This window comes from Typha latifolia, chromosome 5 (assembly GCF_019914945.1).
Source record: "Typha latifolia isolate L0001 chromosome 5, TyphaL0001v2, whole genome shotgun sequence".
Classification (NCBI taxonomy): domain Eukaryota; kingdom Viridiplantae; phylum Streptophyta; class Magnoliopsida; order Poales; family Typhaceae; genus Typha; species Typha latifolia.
Window position 1 is genome coordinate 1,745,824 of NC_133090.1, and position 20,159 is coordinate 1,765,982.

At 35.1% G+C, this 20,159-nt stretch overlaps 2 protein-coding genes and 2 non-coding genes across 5 annotated transcripts; 1 reads left to right on the plus strand and 3 right to left on the minus strand.

The window, feature by feature from the left end:
- Positions 1-6,077: 6,077 nt before the first annotated feature.
- On the minus strand, positions 6,078-6,149 carry TRNAD-GUC (transfer RNA aspartic acid (anticodon GUC)). Its single transcript has one exon. It is a non-coding gene; the product is annotated as a tRNA-Asp (tRNA).
- A 233-nt stretch (positions 6,150-6,382) lies between these two features.
- Positions 6,383-10,085, minus strand: LOC140788979 (binding partner of ACD11 1-like). Of its 2 annotated transcripts, none has more exons than XM_073138542.1 (5): positions 9,897-10,085; positions 7,951-8,054; positions 7,793-7,868; positions 7,264-7,347; positions 6,383-7,094 (listed from the first exon to the last, which is right to left on the minus strand). In XM_073138542.1, the coding sequence occupies exons 1-5, from the start codon at positions 9,900-9,902 to the stop codon at positions 6,543-6,545; spliced, it is 822 nt and encodes a 273-aa protein (XP_072994643.1). In that variant the 5' UTR covers positions 9,903-10,085; the 3' UTR covers positions 6,383-6,542. The 2 variants fall into 2 exon arrangements, with proteins under 2 accessions (XP_072994643.1, XP_072994642.1); XM_073138541.1 differs by having other exon boundaries at positions 6,383-7,097; positions 9,897-10,069.
- A 1,053-nt stretch (positions 10,086-11,138) lies between these two features.
- Positions 11,139-11,212, plus strand: TRNAV-AAC (transfer RNA valine (anticodon AAC)). The gene has a single exon. It is a non-coding gene; the product is annotated as a tRNA-Val (tRNA).
- Positions 11,213-11,708: 496 nt separating this feature from the next.
- LOC140788370 (5'-methylthioadenosine/S-adenosylhomocysteine nucleosidase-like) lies at positions 11,709-19,586 on the minus strand. The gene is made up of 8 exons (XM_073137595.1): positions 19,213-19,586; positions 19,044-19,110; positions 17,657-17,748; positions 16,708-16,814; positions 15,058-15,132; positions 14,785-14,859; positions 13,596-13,688; positions 11,709-12,213 (listed from the first exon to the last, which is right to left on the minus strand). Exons 1-8 carry the CDS (start codon positions 19,307-19,309, stop codon positions 12,016-12,018), a joined length of 804 nt encoding a protein of 267 aa, XP_072993696.1. The 5' UTR covers positions 19,310-19,586; the 3' UTR covers positions 11,709-12,015.
- Positions 19,587-20,159: the final 573 nt, after the last annotated feature.

Genomic DNA, 20,159 nt, shown 5'->3' on the forward strand with positions numbered 1-20,159 from the left:
AGGTAACATGCACTGCGTACGCCATCACCTACGTAATCCAAGTCGTAGGAGTTTCGTAGAACGTGGATCCTTGCACTTTTGCTCCAAAAAGACCTCTGTCCGACAGACTTTCGTCTTTCTTTTGCAATTTATGTTTGGGAAAAAGGGAGCAAATATGCAAATAAAAGAAACGTCGAGCCACGTACCCATGATGGAAGAAATTCCTACGACACCTCTTCCATACAATCTCCTCCCCCGGGAAACGGGTAGACGAGGATTTGGTGTGGGTTGCCAAGTGGCAAGGAGCTAGAATACCCAACAGGAAGCAAGGAATCAACTACCCTGAGCTCTTTTATTTTTATTTATTTTTTATTTTTTATTTCCCTCCCCCCAGTTATTAATTTTAAAAACATTTTAATTAATTAAAAAAAGCTACTGTATCTAGCACACGTCACTGGTATCTAGGGTAGGATCACAGGGGGCCCCACCCCTCTTTCCTAGTTCCAATTGGGCCAACTGGGTCTAATTGTCTTGTTTAGAGAAAGTACAAGTTGAAGGATTGGATTAGAGGAGACCATTCAAAAGAGGAGGCATTTCATGACAACTATATATATATATATATATATATATATATATCATTCTGGATTCTGTTATGTGCTGTATTAATTTTAAAATCAATTTTAAAATACCTTGTTGTCTAGGTCATGTGGCTCTACTTTTATACTGATTAATTTATATAAAAATTTATCATAAATACCTGCTTTAAAGGCATTTGTCGTTTGGATCCTACATTTTAAGCCTAATAGTCAAAAATACCATAATATTAATTTTTGGACCTTAAGTTAACTATAAATATAAAATGACCAAAATGCTCTTGCTATCTTCGTTAGAAAAAAAATGGGGCATAACTCAAGGTGTTTTTGATAGGAGTAACTTATATATTTAATTTCTTTTAGTTTTTAAAATTAAAAAAAATATTCTTCATTCTTTTAGGTGTTGTTATGTTAAATTTAACTCATGGTGTTTATAAGAATTAAAACCGTAACATAAGGGTCGAATGATAAATACTGATAAGATATAATGTAAATGATAATAAAAATAAAATACATGGTATTTTCGATCAATTTTCTTAATCATTTATATATGTAACAATATGGGTATCATCTTTAAACCTCCTCAAAGTTTCAAAATAATAAGGAAATTAATATTGGACTACTACTGCTTATTGTATAGTTGAGATAATATTTGAGAAGGAAGCTAACAAACAGAGTTAAGTTTACTTATTTTTGTTTCTATAAAGAAAGTTCCAATTTTTTCTACTCTAGTTTGGTGAGAAGTTGGAAAGTTTTCATAAAATTTAAATTATAACAGTTGATAACAATTAAGAAACCATTGTGAAAACTGGCCTTTTAAGACTTCTATGACAAGAAAGCATCACCATCATGTCTGGATCATCTACATGTACAGTTACAAATAATACAATAGAGTGGGTGTTTGGCTGCAAGCAATCGTTTAGATGTCTTGAGTCACTAATCTTCTTTAAGCATAGGTGAAGTTTTTGAAAAATCTTATTATCGCAATCACAGACATAATCACTATTTCTATCACAAGGTTGAATACCTTTAGAATTTTTTTTTTTTTTTTGGTTAAAATTTATGCTACCTTTAATAGTTTTAGTTTTTCTTCCAATGGAAAGAAGACTTTTGTTCCTCTTACTATTAATGATTGGTTAAACTTCCCTCAACTAACAACTTTATAATGGTTATAGCAGCCAACCTCCACAGTGTTTGTGATTACTGGGCCATGGCCTCTTGGATTAGTGAATAGGCTAACTAATCAATGACATAGCAAAACATATTTTCTTAAGATGCCTTGGAAGATATAATTAAGAACTGATTAGTTTTTTTATTTATAATATATTACTCTCTAAATGAAATTTAAATTAAGCATATGAAGACCTACATTGTTTGTTGCTTGGTAGAGCTCCAACGCATCTCAGATATGAGAATGATTCATTGATGAGAAGTGAAGAGGCGCCAATATTTAATTCATTTAGTAACCTAATAGTTCATTAAATTTTTCTAGCCACATTTGAATTTTTTTTTCTATTTTGTAATTAATTCTCTCGCTTTCATGATATTGATAAAGCAATAATGAACTAGTGACTATCATATCAATGATCTTTTCAGAGATATTGCATGCTTCTCATTCAATTAATTAGCAACCAATCATTAATCCTTCTAGACAGGTAACCTTTATACTTGTTTAATTGAAGACATCTATTTCTACTTCCTGATTATGTAATATGAATACTTCCATTGGATACAAGTAAATATAAGGTACTTGATGAAGAGTGTTAATAGTTCCACTATTTTTGACTCCCTCACACACACACACACACACAAAACTTTTCATAGAAGAATGAGTAACCCCACTAGAATAAATTAAAAGAGAAGTCTTAGAGGTTATATATATATATATATATATATATATACTTATGAGAAGGTTTTAGAGCTTGGCACTGATCCATCCAGAACTTCTTCATAGATGTAATTAAGAATCCACTGAAAGATGCATGCAGACAATGCTGAGCATCATTAATATATATTAAACTATTGTCTATTCCTTCACTGAAATATTCTATTTATGTTTGATTAGCCTCGGTCTTTCCACAATTAAAAAAAATTAAGCTGAATTAAGAATGATTAGGACAATGTGTAAGGACTGGTATATATAGAGAGAGATGTACTTCAGATTACACAACTTTTGGGTCTTCAACAACTTTAGTCCTCATTCATTCTCTTAACAATATAGGCAATCCCCCTGGTTGGAGTAATTACATAACTTGTAATGCTGCTTTGACTATTTAATCGATAATGAAGTCAGATCTCTCTATGACCCAATTCAAACATAGATATAATTGTTAGGCAGTCGTTAGTTGAGAATTGGTAGTAATTTAGACTTTTGTACAAGAGAAAACGATGCACGTTGATGCATGTCTGCAAAGTTACGTAATCAAAAGACACGGTTCGTATCGTTCCATGGATAGCTTGACGATCATATGATGCAATATCTAAATCACAATTACCCATAACTAATTTCACACTTGAAGCATCTCCCTCTGCAACTGGCTGTTTAGATTTGATTTTTTTTTCTTTGCTTTAACTAATCAGTGTAGAATGTCGGTATAATTGCTTTCATATTGGTTTAAATCTGTTAGGATTCCGACGGAGCTAATGGAAATCTTTATTCCAGTTTTGTGATAACGTGACAGTAATTATTTTATCTTCTTTGGCCTTTGGGTTAGTATGTTCACTGTTGGGATATCATCTACGGACTTTCCCTCAAAAAAATAAAATTATTTTCACACTTGGTTTGATTCTAATAGAGATTAACAAGGCACCCAAGGTTGATACATAATTGGATTAGTACTAATAAGCATAGATTACACTATGTATGCATTATTTATTGTATGGCTATATCTACACGACAATGAAGGAATACAGGAATTGCTGCATGATCTACGATTTGTATTACCTCACAAGTGACATAATTAAAACCCCAAAAGTAAGACCCTTACTTTAAGTTGTTTAGCTAATCTAAACTCTTTAATACCTTGAAATTTGACTTGGACCTCAAGAGTTAGGGTTTTTTACGTGCACAAGTTGCTCAGTATGATCATAATTCTTTGTTTACTATAAACTATATATATACAAGATATGAGTTCTTGGATATTTTTATGTCTTGACTTGATTATTGATCTTAAACAATATTCTACTTGACTCTAATGACCTCTTAAAACCATGGGCGACATGATAGGAGTATACTGCTGATCAATATATATATATATATATATGGAGATAGATACATGATAAACTACTTCAAATACAATCATTAGACATGGCGATGGCACTATTTTTCTATAACTTTGTGTCCATGTCTCAGTGCATGAATCGAGTTGCTTCGTTGGTGTGATGTATTTATTACAAAGATTCTTAAGGATTCTATGTAGTTGTGCATGCACTCGTGAGGCATGAATCGATTTATTTTAGTGAGAAGAAGACAATAAACTTACCTAAGTCGCTCAACTATTTGTATATGATTTCATAGCTATGATACGTCATAAGAATAGATTCTATAATATACGTAAATGATGCTATTTGGTTCTTTAATTGATCTTAATTTCTTCCATATATAGTTTAAGCTTTTGGAGTAACTAATTAATTGCTTAATTGACATAGTACCAGAGTTAGCATTTATCTTGTAATTTTCCTCTGCATATATATCTATTCACTCGAAAATTAAGTTTATAAACTATGTTAGCTAGATTTGTAATTGGCGATTCATAAATAAATTTATGTATTTAGATCTTTTTGTATGAGCTTGATGTAAGAAAATATGAGAATTCACCAACAGCATAAGCATGTCACATATCACTTTATTAGGCTGGCATTGTAGGTCATTTGGACGTCAACCCTAAAGAGTTTTGAAGAATCATGTTCATAATTGGAATGAGATTTTCTAAACGTTCGAACGCATGTATATTAAAGGTCGGATATTCAAATGGCCCGTGAGACATTCAAACATTTGAGTAGATCTAAGATTTTTAAGTCAAAGTTATACACGGTTTTTGGACGCAATCTCTCCATACCTGCTGCACCTATATAAAGATAGATGCCTTAGGTCGAAGCTCGAACACTGAAATATCATATTCGAACCCCTAGAAGAGTTTTGCGACAAATCTTGGGCTCGGTAAGGATCACCGAAAAAATATTGTCTTTCGAAAATATTTGGCCTATCATCTCTAAGTTTTAGTTTGGAGTTTGCATCTCTCTCGTGAGTGTTAATATTGATATAACTTGATTGAAGGTTACTAAGGCTGTTTGATCAGCACGAGAAGCAGTTAATTGAGAGACATTCGAGCAAGATTGTTGTATATATAGCTACAAAATTTCAACGAATAATCTATAAGTCCATCTTGTAATATTACTATTTTTATAAGTGCTTGATTTGAATGTAGAAAATGATATGTGATTTTTCATCCGTGAGTTATAAGAAAGTTTCCATGCTAAAAAAATTTCTACATTTCATGGTTATATAAAAAAAAAATATTTATTGTTTTACGCCATTTATTCTTGAATATTCACGGTAGATTGTTATCTCCTAGAGGAGAATCAACAATTTCAAAACTACATTGGCATTGCCGATGCAAACATATTAATTCTCTCCTATATCATCATATTGCACAGGAAAATCCACATGCCTCTACCATCTCATCCTGGATAGCTATTCTGCAACTTGGTCTCACTCAAAAAATTGAAGGGTTTCAGACATGGGTCAGAGAAAAAGCCAAAAAAGAAACGCCTAAGATGGTCACAAAATGAGTGCATGGTGTTCTATTATGTATTAGTGTGTGTGTGTGTGTGTACATGGGAAACACATGAATGAAGATGAAAAGATACATGCAGGCATGAAAGGTTGTATCATGAATAAGTTGAAAACATATGATACAAAGTTGATACTCATATGGTGTTATACTGTGTGTGTTTGTGTGTGTGTGTGTGTGAAACACATGAATGAAGATGCAAAGATATGCACTTCTTGCTTCTACTTTTTTATTCCCATCTCTGGAACTGGAATTAATATTTCAGTATGAAATGAGTGGGAGAGAGAAGGATGCAAGTAGGCATATACCTTTCAAAATATGCCCAACTTTATTATAGTAGATAGGTGCTGGTTTTACACACACAAAAATAAAAATGGGAAAAAAGAAAAATAAAAAGAAAAATGGTTGCTTTTAGAGGGGGGGATAGAGGAACGTGTATTTATTTTCTATTGGACGTATATAAATAAATGCACGTAAACTTATGTAGAATCCAAAGGGCTTTATTTGCTTTGTGCTTAGAAACATCAGGCACCCTTTTGAATGATGTTTATTTATTTTTTTTATATCTAATTAAAATTATTTTTAAAAAAAATTAAAACTAACTAATCGAATTCAAGGCTTAATTTCAAATGAGACAAGCTCAAATAAAACGAGGAATAAAATTTTAAAAAAGAAATTGGAAAGTTTACGGTATATATAATAAAAAATAGAACGCCGTTGCCGGGGATCGAACCCGGGTCACCCGCGTGACAGGCGGGAATACTCACCACTATACTACAACGACCAGGTTACTTTAATTAGATAAGAAATTAGATTTATTTGGACAATATTAATTTAGTCTCAATAAAAAGCACATACTCGTACCTGAAATATTCTTATATAAAGATGAGATATATCAGGTGGTGTGGATGCTCTGCTAAATCTCTCACTTTATCACCACAGCAATGGGCTACATCAATTATAATGTGACGCAGGCAAAAGGTCGAAAAATATGTAGACAAAATAGCAGCAAACATATTGATCAATACTTGCCAGTTTGCTAGCTCAAACTATTTTATCAAACAAATCACTGTACCAGATGCTATGTTCTACATTTTAGCACTACAATGTGAGATTCGGATAGACGAGTAGAAAGTGAAAAGGACAATGCTACATATGTTTACAGAAACTGGGAGTATCAAAGAATCAATCCATGTCCAGGTGCAGTATTCGAAGAATGTCCAGCAGAGGTCTCGGACAGATGAACCTGGGAGTACTCGCCTGCTGATCCCTTCTGCTGCTGCTCAGCTGCGACCTTCTCTTTTGTCTTTGATCCGACATCGCTGGCAACCTTGGCAACCTTATTGAAAGTACTGGTCACCCACGATGCACCAGTGAAGACATACCTGTTCTTCATGATGGCTGATCCTGCACTGCTCACTTTCTGTTCGGCAGCAGAAAAGGCTGACTTGGTTTTCTCTGAAACCTGGAATTTATTATCCATTTCCTTGACCTTTTCATTGACGACGGAAGTGCCCATGGTGATTTTCTCAGTTAGACCAATTTTCTTGTCAAAGGAGGATACTTTGGCAGTGGCAGTGGATGTGAGTTGGTGTTTCTCATCAAAACCTTTTGCTTTGCTGAGAGCATCTTTGCCTAAGACGAAACCCTTGGCAAGCATGCTAGTAACAACATCTTCAGCCTTCTTAACTGCTGATTCAGCACCACTGGAGGATTTTGCATTCTTCAACTGCTAAAAATGGTAACAGTTACAGTTAGACGAGTTAGAGGGGATGATGAGCTTGTAATCTAAATGCTTGAAATTTTGGCTTCGGTTGGTTTCGTCTTTTACTCCTTGTGAAAATGGAACATTTGGGCTGAAAATTTTCAAACCATCTAGACAGAGTATTGATATTTACCGAAGGTGGAGCCGAGGCAGTAGGAGGCAGCTGGTAATCTGGTGCAGGTGTGATGATGACAGAAAGATCGACTATTGTAGCCCCCTACACCACCAACAAATTTCTCAGTAGATGAGATCTTAGAAGAGATTAATGGAAAACGACTGAATATTACATACAAAACAGAAATCTGACATATTTGATTTTGAAATAGAAAATACTCTTCCCTCATAAAACATCAAAGATAAATGTACTTATTCTGCAGATTTCACACACCTGCTCTCTTAGCGTTACACTACTTCATAATCTAAAGTTTCCTTACTTCACAAAAGACCAATATTCATAGTGATTTAGCAGCCAACAGCATAAACAAGCATTCAACAAAGACGACACAGAAAACCAAGTTAAGTAAAAGATACCCATAATCAAAGGGAGAACTAGTATTTAAATCACATAGCTATGCAGAATCTTTACAACTAAAAAGATAAATAAAACAGCTTCAAGCAAGACAATGTATCACAGTTAAGAAGGCCTCAGCAAGCTGCATTACCGAAAGAAGAAGTGCAGTCTCTGCACCCTGTGAATCTTTAAAAGTCACATATGCAACTTGAGACCACTCATCTCCACTGCAGATAGCACATAGTGAGTTTAGTGAGTAGACGTGTTATGAAGAAATCACCAATATATGTCGTCTTACTGCCTACAGACCTTTGCATCTCTACATGTTCAATATCCCCAGAAAAGGAGAAGAATTCCTTAATGTCTTGCTCAGATGCACTGAGGGAGACATTGTTGACCTTCACTGTCTTAACCTGTGATGCAATAATTTGAGATTAAATGAGAACCTTCATGCTTGGATTCATCTCCAAATTAAGCACAATATGCCACATCCTACCCAACCAACTATATAAGTAACATAAATTAGAATAAACAACAAAAGTAAGACAAGTACGCTCAAGGAAAGCCTGAGGATATATGTTTTACATTGTAATTAAGGAGTAGCCATGCATATAGTCTTTTTGTAATCTTAGTTTAGCCAGAAAAAGGATACTTGTCAATAAAACCCAAGACAAATTGGATATATAAATAATAGAAGCACATCTAATAAACTAAGAGTACTAGATTTTAGTAATGTTTGCCATAAAACAAAGGGGAGCACAGATATAAAACCAACAGTATGATTTTCAGAATTTGGTCAGTATTTAGCTTAAAGACCCTAGGTGGAACCATATCACTTAATTTTTCCCACAATTTATCTCCCCACAACCATTACTGAAATAGCCTGTATGGGTATGATGTAATGACATATGATCATTCATTACTGCATGCTGGATTGCTAGTAGTACTTAAGGTCCTGATAATGCAGAAACCTGAATTAGCCAAAGCAAAGCTCCAAGATGACAAACTGAAAACAATATTACAATTATGCTCCAATGTTGCTAGTTGACTATGATAATGAATTGCAAAAATATTAAGATGAAATAAATGCTGCCTACAAACACTATATTGAAGTTATCTTTCTTCAAGCAATAATCTTTGAAAATGGTTTGGATGCTTGCCCTAGTTTTCTCTTACTATATATGCAAATTTCACAAAATTCAAAATAGAGAGGAGAGATGGAGTTTGACATGAAAGATGGTGAAAATGATTACCAGTTTTCTGCATTCCATAACATGATAACTATCATCATAATCACAGAACTAGGGAACAAGGTAAAGGCTCGAGAGAAAAAAAAATGAGGCTTAATAATAAAACAAATCACAGTATTTGGGGCAAAGGATCTTAGCCAACATCAGGAACATTGCATATTTATTTACAGTCGCTAACATGAGGTAAGAATAAAACTATTGGTGTTAGAAACTAAGAGAACGTGTTAAATTCATCAAAGGATTTGCAGCATAAGCCATAGAATTAAGTGATCCCTTTCTTGAAGAGAACTTCACATGTTTTTCAATTTATTTTTTCCAAAAAAAAAAAAAATCTTAAGGCAGAACGTTCTACTATTATGCATAGCAGTTGCATTGTTGCATATTTCCAAGATTATCAAATAATAAAAGAAACATTTCGAAAAGAGGTTAGAACGTTGACTACCTTATCTAAGTGAAGGTCATTACACCACCTAATTTTGCCTTGCTTTTAGGCAGACAAGAAATTAATTGCTTTCCTAGATCAACGATAGCCTCTGCTGAAAAGATGCATATATGATGGAAAGAAGAGGCGCAAATTTGCAATAGCAGCTGAAATAATTTACATAAACCACACCTTGTATATAGTCGATTACTGAATAACACAATATTTCAGGATCACCATAATTAGAAGATTATTTTTTGACCTCAAATAAGTCAACATAGTCATGTCCAGCTTACTTTGTTACTGAAACTTTTCAAAGTTTCATTTACTTTAATCAAAATTGGAACTAATTTTCTGCAATCGAGAAACAAACGGAGATGTAAGCTAAAACCTTCACACTATTCGAGCAATTTTCTTCCGTCCCTAATTAGGAACAACTTATCTAATCCGAACTCTCATGCGATCTGCGAGCTATCGGCTATCGATCCGGATCGTACTCAAGAAAGATCAAGCCAGAGAAATCAACAGATCCAGAAAACTCAACGAGAAAGAAACCAAGGAATCGAGAAGCAGATGCTACTCACCGACATCGCAGCTCGAGATCGAATTCGTCTTCGAAGGAGACCAAAAACCCTAGAGAGAGAGAGAGAGAGAGAGAGAGGAGCACTTCGAGGAACGAGGAGAAGAGAGAGAACGAAGACGGCAGTTTAAATGGTGAGCAAGGAGACGGTGATCCGCAGAGTTTATCCAGATGTTTGCATAATCTCTCGTATGCGATTGTCTTATCTACCGTTGCTTCTTAACTTTGACGGCTAATAAGGATTCAATGTATAGAGTTTAATACGAAGAATTTAGTCTCGACCGACGAGAATCGGTCACGTGGATAGCGTGTGGGGTAAGGGAACTCTGGTCAAATTCTTGGGTCCCGTCGTGGAAGTCCTGTTAGCTTCCTTACCGTTAGTAATTCTCTACATCCCAGGAGCAGTATTTATTAATAATTTGTTACGTGGGGTCATCTCTATGGCTTCTAGTATTTAAATCCTCCAATCTAGGGCGCATAGGATCCTCTTCTTTTCCGCAAGATGGGTCGTACTTGGTAGCAATGACACCCAATAATATTGCACTCAAAAAAAAAAAAAAAAAAAGACACCCAATAATTATTTTTGAGAAAATTATTTTATAATTTTATAACTTGGCTTAATAAATTAATTGATAGTTAGAAAAGCAGTTTGAGAATGCAAAAACTTGAAATAATATCTACCTTCATGTTTGAATAATAGTTCAACGATGCACACAGCCTAAAATCTAGATTAGATATATTACACTTAGTAGGGTCTAAGTACATCTATATTTAAAGAGAAAGAGGATTGACGATTTATCTAATTTATATCTACCCTTTCAACTTTTGATAAAAAAAAGAAAAAGAAAACCAACGATGGAGCTGTATTTGATCAGCTATTGAGGTTGTCAAATGGCTTAGCCACAAAGGATTGGTTGGACCCACAAGTTGATGACGATTTGGGTCAAAGGGAATTGCTTCCTTTGTTAGCAAGAAAAAATAAAATGAATAAAATTGTTGTCCACTCACCTTCCTTGCCTAGTAAGCAAAGAACAAGGAAGAAAATAGTCCGACAAGTTTCAATGACACATAATAATAGGAAAAACAATAAATACCAATAATTTGGAAAAGGACTATTCATCTGGTTGAGCAGCGGATCCAATAATTAGAGGTAGACTTTCACATTATGGTCCCATCTCAGATTTTCTATTATTTATTTAGAAAATAAAAAAAAGTTGACCTTTTGGGTTATTATTCTGTCATTCCTGGTGTCGTGGTGTAGTTGGTTATCACGTCAGTCTAACACACTGAAGGTCTCCGGTTCGAGTCCGGGCGACGCCAGACTCGACAATAATTAGTTTTTATTTTGTTATAATGTGAATCTATAAGGTCTAACACACTAAAGAGCACCTTTTGTAGTACTAATTTTCTTCCATTTCTCTTTAAAATACGCTAATTTTCTCTACTCCTGATTTCCTATAACTTCCTCGATTTCTTTTAGCAATTGCCCTTGCAAGCTCGTTGTTAAAACTTGCACAACAAGCTACAACGGAAACCTCAAGTATTATATCTGTTAATAATAAAAGGAAAGTTCTCAGTGCTGACCTTCATATAATCTGACCGCAGATAACGCAAAATATCATTCATACGAAGCATATGGAGTAAAAAGTTTCCTCTACTCCATAGGTCAAAAGTCAACCATATGCATACCAAAAGTACAAGGTTTCAGCCTTTCAGGGATAGCTGGGGGGGACGTATACACACAAGCAACGGGCTTTAGGTTTCAGAGCGATATCATTCATTCCAGGCATTTTCAGAACAAAATTTTAGCTGATAATGATCCAAAAATAATATCAATGGGATTACTGCAATGGAATATTTGCTTCATTTACAATATCAGAAATGCAGAACCTGTCACAAATCAGAACATCTTTTATGACAGTTATTGGTACTAAACCCATACTTTCAGAGAATTATCCTGGAATGCTGCTTTCATACAAGGAACATCCGTTATGATATAAAGATGTTTCTCGTTATAGCTAAAGTATTAGTGACGTAGGCTACAAGGATCAAGATTGGCAATTTGTGTTCAGCAATTAGGCCTCTCATCACCTGCCCGGATACCAAATGATCAATAATAACCTTCAAAGACTAGAGAGGCATTTACCGGTAATGAAATCAATGACTTGGGTAACAGCCTGGTCTAATGCTGCAGTAACCATAACAAGATTTTGTAAGAACTCCTCTGTAGTTGGCTTCTCCCCATCAACAATGTCTGTCACAGCTTTGATAAAAATTGCTGGCATCGACAGTAACTCAGCAACATATGCAACTGCAGCTCCCTGAGAGAGAAGGTAGCACCCATATCAGTTAAACATCAAACTGTCACAACCCCTTTTTGATAGGTCAGATGTAGGAATGGTATCACCACGTCAACGATACCATACCAGTATTAACCTGAAATACATCTTAGGCTTTGTGCATATTTTCTACCTACAGTAGTAAGCACTCCATAAAGTTTCATCTTCAAACTTTAGAGAGGATAAATGTATCCTGCCTTAACCTTGCAAAGTTCCAAAGGATGTGGTGTCCCATCAATGTAGGTGACTAAGCTTTAACCCTCATACTAACACTCTCAAATATAGTCTTTAGTGCTTGAGGATACCCTTCTAATAATCAAATTTCTAGGAAGCAAAAACAGTATATTTTTGACATGTAGTTTGATACAGAAAATAATGCATTTTCTCTTAATATTTGCAATCAAAACATGAAATCTTAAATTAATCATGGAAGTCATGTAAACAACTAAACCAGCACAATTTGATAGGGAAAAATGATCTTTTCTCATGTTAATGAATGACTCAATCATGGAAATGTGAATTAAGTATGGAAACCTCATAAATGACTAAATTTACAAGATGTCCATAAATGTTTTGCATCTGGTGCTATGGACCAAAGAAGGTACAACAAGAAGCCTTTGACAAAGTGGCAATGTGGAAACAGGGCATATAGTATGATGCTGTGGAGTCCATGATGCTTGGTAAATATAAAGAACCACAAGCAATAACAATCTCCAATGAACTATTAGAGTAATCTAATAATATTGTATTCCCCTTGAATAAGATTACGTCAGAAGCAGTGTTTTGATGAACTCCAACAATAACAGTTGTAGGAGTTCCATAGAAAAGTTATAGAGCACTCCCAGATAAGTTTCCTAGTCAATTGAAGCCCTCTGTGCAAATTCCAATTTTCTAAAGAAGCAACTGGATTTCTTAGGTTCTTAGGTTCTCAAAGAAGCAAATTCCAGATAAGTTCGGAACCCTATGGAAGAAATTGCTAAAGTAAAGGTCTGACCAACTCTATGACGACTAGAAAAGGTTCCCAATTGCACGAGGCTCCAGCATACATGGGATCTAGGGAGGGGAGTGTTATATGCAGCCTTATCCACATATCCAAAGAAGCTATTTCTAGCACTTGAACTGTGAGTTCTTAGATGTAAGGGGCAAGCCTTATCATCACACGAAGTTACACCCTTAACCAATCCCATGATGATTGCATTACAAATTGTTTTGGTGCACTAAATGGTTCTCAGTATCAATAGATCCCTCCAATCAACCATCTTCATTCCAAACTTGAAGAGATGGCTAACTTTTTTGTCAATACCAACATTTACCACTATTTTCTCTCCTAAATGAGATGAAAAAAGAAAAGAAAAAGATATTACCTCCATATCCTTAATCGTAGCATCATTTGCTAGTATTGATGTCTCATCCTGCAAGGACATATCCAAGGAATCACCAGTAGACAATTTACCCACCTGTGAATTTAAAAAAAGTTAGCGAATCACTTCTAAGAAGGTCCATAGGTTATTTTCAGTTGCACCAACACATTCATAGTGGTTTTCACCAAAAGTTCAAAATCTTCCCAAATCAAATAAATAATAAACTGAAAAGATGAATCTGTGAATATTGAAGTGTGATCTAAATAACCATTGTAGAAAAGCTAGCCATGATTTCAGTATTCACTTGCTTAACAGGGCGGCAAAGATGAGCATAAAAGGAAAGAATCTATATGACACAAAACAAAGTCATCACTGCTCTGGGTCTAACTACTCTTCAAACTATTCAGAACTTTTGCGACATTTCCTTCAAAACATGTTATACTTTTATCTTGATTTCTATTCATATTAAGTATTGAGGTCCTCTTTCTGCTTCTTTCAGCACATGTCTAAGTACGCAGTGTTACTATGACACAAAAATATCATATGCACCACAGCTTGTGGCATGCCAACTCCAATTATCATGTTCCTTGGTCCAACCGTCCGTCCAAGTTGGTGAAGTCATGCAGCTGCCTCTCATTCCTACACACAATTCTAGTCAAATATATGATTGACTGAAGTACCGAACTGAGGCCTAAGATCATATTGACAAGAACATAAAAGAGATTGTCCCAAGCACTATGGAGAACTTCAATGATTTAATATGCTGCATAATTTGCTAATAGCATCGTTTTCATTTGGATGGTCAAAGTAACTTGTGCTCTGCAGTTGTTAATAAAGAGATGTGATTGAGTTAAGCCATGCCAACATTACTTAAACTCTTCACCCTACTAATTAAGCTTCAACACTTCCTAAAAATCAAGCAATCTTCAGTCCAACAGCTTATTTGACCATTTTGCATAGTCACAAAATTCAGACTTCAGTGCCAGCCTTAACTCCTTGAATTATTTCCTATTGGTATGCAGGGATAATTTTCATTTTGCACCATCACAAATTCAAGAATTCTATGTCAACCTTAATTCCAACTGATTTCATATGAGTGCTGCGAAATTTACAATTGGCAAATACAGAACTACATCTAGGTGTGTAAATCTTTAGAATATATAGAATTAATATCCTAAACTTCGCAAATTACCTTCAAATTTAGTTCTTTTAAAAGATTAGGAGTAGAGCAGGTTCGTCGAGCACCAATCCCATATATGTCAAAAACCTGCAACAGTGTCATTTTACATACTTGATCAAGAGGGAGAAGATAAAAAAGAGTGCTAGGTTGGAAAAGAAGAAGTGTGGTACTAGATGTCGAAAGGTGTTTAAAATAAATGAACTTCAGGGCAAAGCAGTTGATAAACAAATTACTGGATAGAATGATCACATTCCTATGGGGATTTTATTGCATGGAGATACTCACAGGTATTGGTATCCTTCTATCATGGAAAGCGACATCAGAGGCAATGTAAACATCTCCCACACATGCACCTTTTGCCTAAATTATCAAGAAGTAACTGGTCAAATATTTTTCAAGTTTATCTATGCAGTGAGCAAAACATATAACTATTGATAGAAATAACGGGCATACCATAAAAATAAAAAGAAGACGTCATCAAGAGAAGAGAATGATGAAAAAGGTATCGGCTAGACATACACAATACCGTAAAAATGTTTATGAATTAGGTAGAAAATAAGAACGAAATAGTCAAAGTACTACCACAAAGGATCAGGAATTTGATAAGCATGTCTCATTGCAAAAGAAAGAAAAATAACCCTGAAAAAACAGTCCAGAGTCCAGACAAGTCCCAAAATTGCCTGCAATATTAGGGTGGTGCTTCCTGATGTACTTATAAAGAAGAGCAAAACTACAGATTACAATTTCTTTTAAAAAAAAACAAGAGTAAAACAAAGAGAATAATGTGTCCTATTTGTGGGTAAGGAGGAACATGGCTGTACCATCTTGTATGATGGTCCATCACAGCACTTTAGCAGTAAGCATACCACAACAGTACAACACTTAGCGTCCAACCTTGTCAAGCTTGAACATAACAAATGTATATCAAGCCAGATAACACAAGCTATTCTTTCACATGGGTTGATAGAGGTGGATGAGATAAACAAGTTTGAGCATCTTAGCCTCTCTAGAATGAAAACAACCATTTCCATTTCCTCCATAATGTAATCGTACAGCCATGAGAGTGTCCTCCTTGAGACAATTACATTAGCCAATAACATGTGTCAGACAAATATTATATGAGCAAGTTGTAGCAGAGGACGAAAGAAGGAGAACCTAATAAATTTGTGAGACGCTGACCATTAACAACACGATCATCTAAAATAGATTGTGATAAATTCACTCCAATTTATTTCTAAGAACAAAGTTATACGGAAGTGGTTATAAAGAGATCCATTTAAGGAAAGGGTAGGCATAATACATTCCTCATTCATGCATAATACCCAGCTATATTTGTCATTCATATTATAAATTGCATGAGAAGAACAGTAGGGACAATAAGTAAGTCCCCAATCTCAACCATGAGTTAAGACCACCAAAAAAAAATATACATACTTAACCACAGAACCACATGTATCCAGCCTCTCTTGCTTAGTTATTTGCAAACTAATACAGATACAGATTTCAGTCCCATGCAATTTGTCTAACAAACATTTGTTGCATATTCAGTAACACAAGGTTTTCCTAGAAAGATAAAAAGAAAAACATGTGAACCAGCTCAAAGAAAAAAAAAAAGTTGAATGAGAACTGTAGCTGCACTGCCAAACTAACACAAGAACAATACAATGATATATGACAAATTGGCAATTGTATCAAGCACATATACATTTGCAAACAATGGAAGTAAACAAGTAGACTAATGAATTTGAACTTTGGAGCAATGTCGCCTACTGAGATGATAGACGTGTATCAACTGTAATATCTATCAGAAGCCGTACATATAAGATAGTGTTGGGCTATATTATTTCATGCATTTAGAAAGAGCAAATTTGAGCCTACAAGATTTAATCTGGATGACAATAAGACATAGTAAGTGGTAGTCAACTTGAAATTTACTTTAAAGCCACCAGCAGTGCCTGCATTGATGATAAGGTCTGGCTTGAATGCCTGGATGGAAGCATATGTGACAAGAGAAGCTGAAACTGTACCTACATTGTCAACTCCTGAAAAATATCAATGTAGATACTTTATTAGAATCAGAAAAAAAAAACATTTAAAAATGAAAAAAATAAACAAGATGCTCTTTGAAATATCTCAGAGTCTTAACATGATAAAGAGTAGGAAAGAATTTGAATATTTCAAATCCATGGCATGGCTAATCAAGCTAGAAATCCTCTTTTCCATAAAGAGAAAGATTCACGAGACAAAGAGGTCCAAGTAAGTGCTAATCATTCATCTGAGTAGCAAAACTGTGAAAGGAGAAGAAACTTAATCTACTACATTTTTGCTGCATTCTAAAATTAAGATAGAACTCAGCTTTCTAGAACTTTTACGTTACAGTAACTTTTACGCGGGTGCAATAAAGGATTCAAAACAGACATTACAATAAACATAATTTGCATCTAGTGGACACCAGGCTCTTCATCTGAAAGATTAAAACAACAATACGATTCCAGGTGTTCAAGGATGCACTTTATAGAAATCCAGACACTAGAAGCACTTTCTAAAAGGCATCAGGAAAACCTTCAAGCCATATTAACTGATACCCTATATCATTCTGAATGGTAAATGCATCACAGATGGAGATCTTGGACTGTAATAAACAAACTGTGGAAGCATTTAACATAGAAGTACTTACTAGATGATCCTGATTCTACACATGTATTTTGGTAAATAAAGCAATAACAAATCAAAATTCATCCTTAACCAGCTAGTGTGACCCCATGGATAACCACTTGCATGCTGAGAAGATGTCCTGCCAAAGTGGCCTAGATATTGATAAAGTTCTAACAATAATCTAAATCATTACAATTGATGCATTTAACAAATAAATTGCACATCTTACCGAGAACAGGATCTTTTCCTGGCCATACCAGATCAATGTGGAGGTCCTTATATGTACCATGATATCTGACCCATGGGACCTTTTGAGGAAACCTGTTAATTTATTAAATAGTGAAAATCCATGGACTAAAGAACTAGTAAATATGTAAAAGCAATTACAAAGGGATGAAATCACCGTCACAGATCAAGATCATAATTCTGTATAATACTAAGAAAAGATCACAACATCTATATTGAGAGATCATAAAAAACAAAGTTTGGTCAGCATGTATGAATGACAAGGCTACTCATCAATCATCATATCACACAGCTAAGATTCACTTAAAAAACTCCATTCTCAAGTTAACTAGGTGATACAGAATTTATGCAAAGTAACAAATTAGGTCTAATTGTTGAATAATTTTTATTATGTTATAACCATCTTTTCTCCTTTTATTGATCTTGTGTTCTCCTATTCTGATTTTCCTTCTCCACAATCTACTCTTTTCTCTGCAGGAAGAAAATTTTCAGACATTAACTTATCTTTTTCCAACCATTGATATGTATCTTATCTATCCTATCTTAGCCTAACCACTGTTTGCAGCCTTTCAAAATCTGAATTAATATCACCTTAAACACAGAAATATATTTTGAACAAGTAAACTTTAATGTTAGCATTCATGATTGTGCCTACACTTGCTGTTTTCAATTTTAAAAACCTTATTAATGTCTTCTTTTGTGTGACCATATCTAGCTTCCAGTATCAAGAATATAGAACAAGACAGACACACAATCTATTAGTCATGTACATGATGCTAAGATCAAAAATATGAAAACAGTACATCATGGTCAAAAAATTCAATTTGGTACTATAGCGTGAGTGGCACTTTGTGCCAGATCTTTATGTTGTGGCTCAGGATATACTTAATAGAGATTTGAAGCTCTAAGGAATTTTCCAAGCAACCACTACTAGACGGAATCTCGCAATATGAGAGAGCCATGATTGATGAAATGATATGTATGTATGTCTACATGCAAGATAAAATACATTAACTCAGCCCCAAAGTTACTCGATTTTATCATCTTGGTTCTCATTCATTCCCACTTAGACAGCATCTGGTTGCAACTTGCAAGAATGTATTTCTACATCTACGATTTCATAGGAAACAGAGAACTAAAGGGGAGAATAGACTTAGAAAGGGGAGGGACACTATTATCGGATTGGGAGGAAAAGTGGACTAAGAGAATGAAGGAGATTGCAAATTTGAACCAATCTTGAGACACACACAGGGATTCATCACGCATATGAAGCATCTTAGATTCTTATAAATCCAATCGCATCAGGCATATCAAGAACCACAATTCTTGGTAAAGAGAACCCGCAAAGAAAGAAATCTTGATACACTCACAAACATGCGTCGGTGTCTTCCTCCAGCTGGAACTTGTTCACCAGTGGAAGCGCCTCCGTCTGCATCGCTGCAAACCAAAGCACCAGGGCTAAGTAATGGTGCACGCATCTCCGATCGAGAAAAAAAAAAAAAAAGATTTACGGAAGATTAGGGTTTTAGCGCGTAATACCTATGATAATGAGGACGGTGGAGATAGGTTTTAGCGCGATCACCTCGTCGACGGCCGCCATCGCCTCCTCGTCGGAGATCTCCTCGGGAGGCGACATAGCCGTCGTCGAGCCCTAATCTCTATCTCTCTCTCTCTCCAACCTCCTCTCGCTCCCTCTCTCTCTCCCTCCCTCTAGCTTTCCGCTCCCTTCGAAGAAATGCGGCAATGGCTTATAAAGAGATGACGAATCTTCGGACGTGAGAGAGGACTAGTCCGGTACCGATCGTATGTGGTGACGAACGCAAGACTTTCTTGCATCGGCACACTTGGCAGCTCTTAACTGGATTGATAATTTACCGTAGGTTTTCTCTGCCTCTACAGTTCAAAATCTGGTCAGTTTTACATTTCACACCCTATGCATTATATCGATTTACACACCCTCTCTTTTAACAACTTTAATAATTCCGCTCGATATGTTAGATGCATATCTAATAGTATGCTCTCGGATTGATCTGGTTGAGTAGGATTTTTAGACCAAATATACCGAATTATAAAAGTAATAAAAATATAGGGCTTAAATTAACGTGCTGACTCATATCTAATGACTCACGTCGACTAATTTGGACACATCAGCTGTCACTAAATTGTCACTATATTTGGGCCCCAAGTAGGTAGGATGTTTCTACGGAGCCGCCGCCCATAATACGGGGTGTAAATTGAAAAAAAAATCCCTTATATATAGCTAGCATGTGTTATAATTACTGAATTACATAGGGGTGAAAAGAAAATTAATCATATCTATCCATACTTCAATGCACCTTTAAAAATTATAATCTTAATCCAACGACTATAATAGCCAGTTTTCATACCCGGTACCGGTTTCTCCGTACCGGTTCCAAAACCACATTACATAAGAAAAAGAGTATATCAATTAAGAAGATTAATTACGTGTGCCTAACTTTCCAATT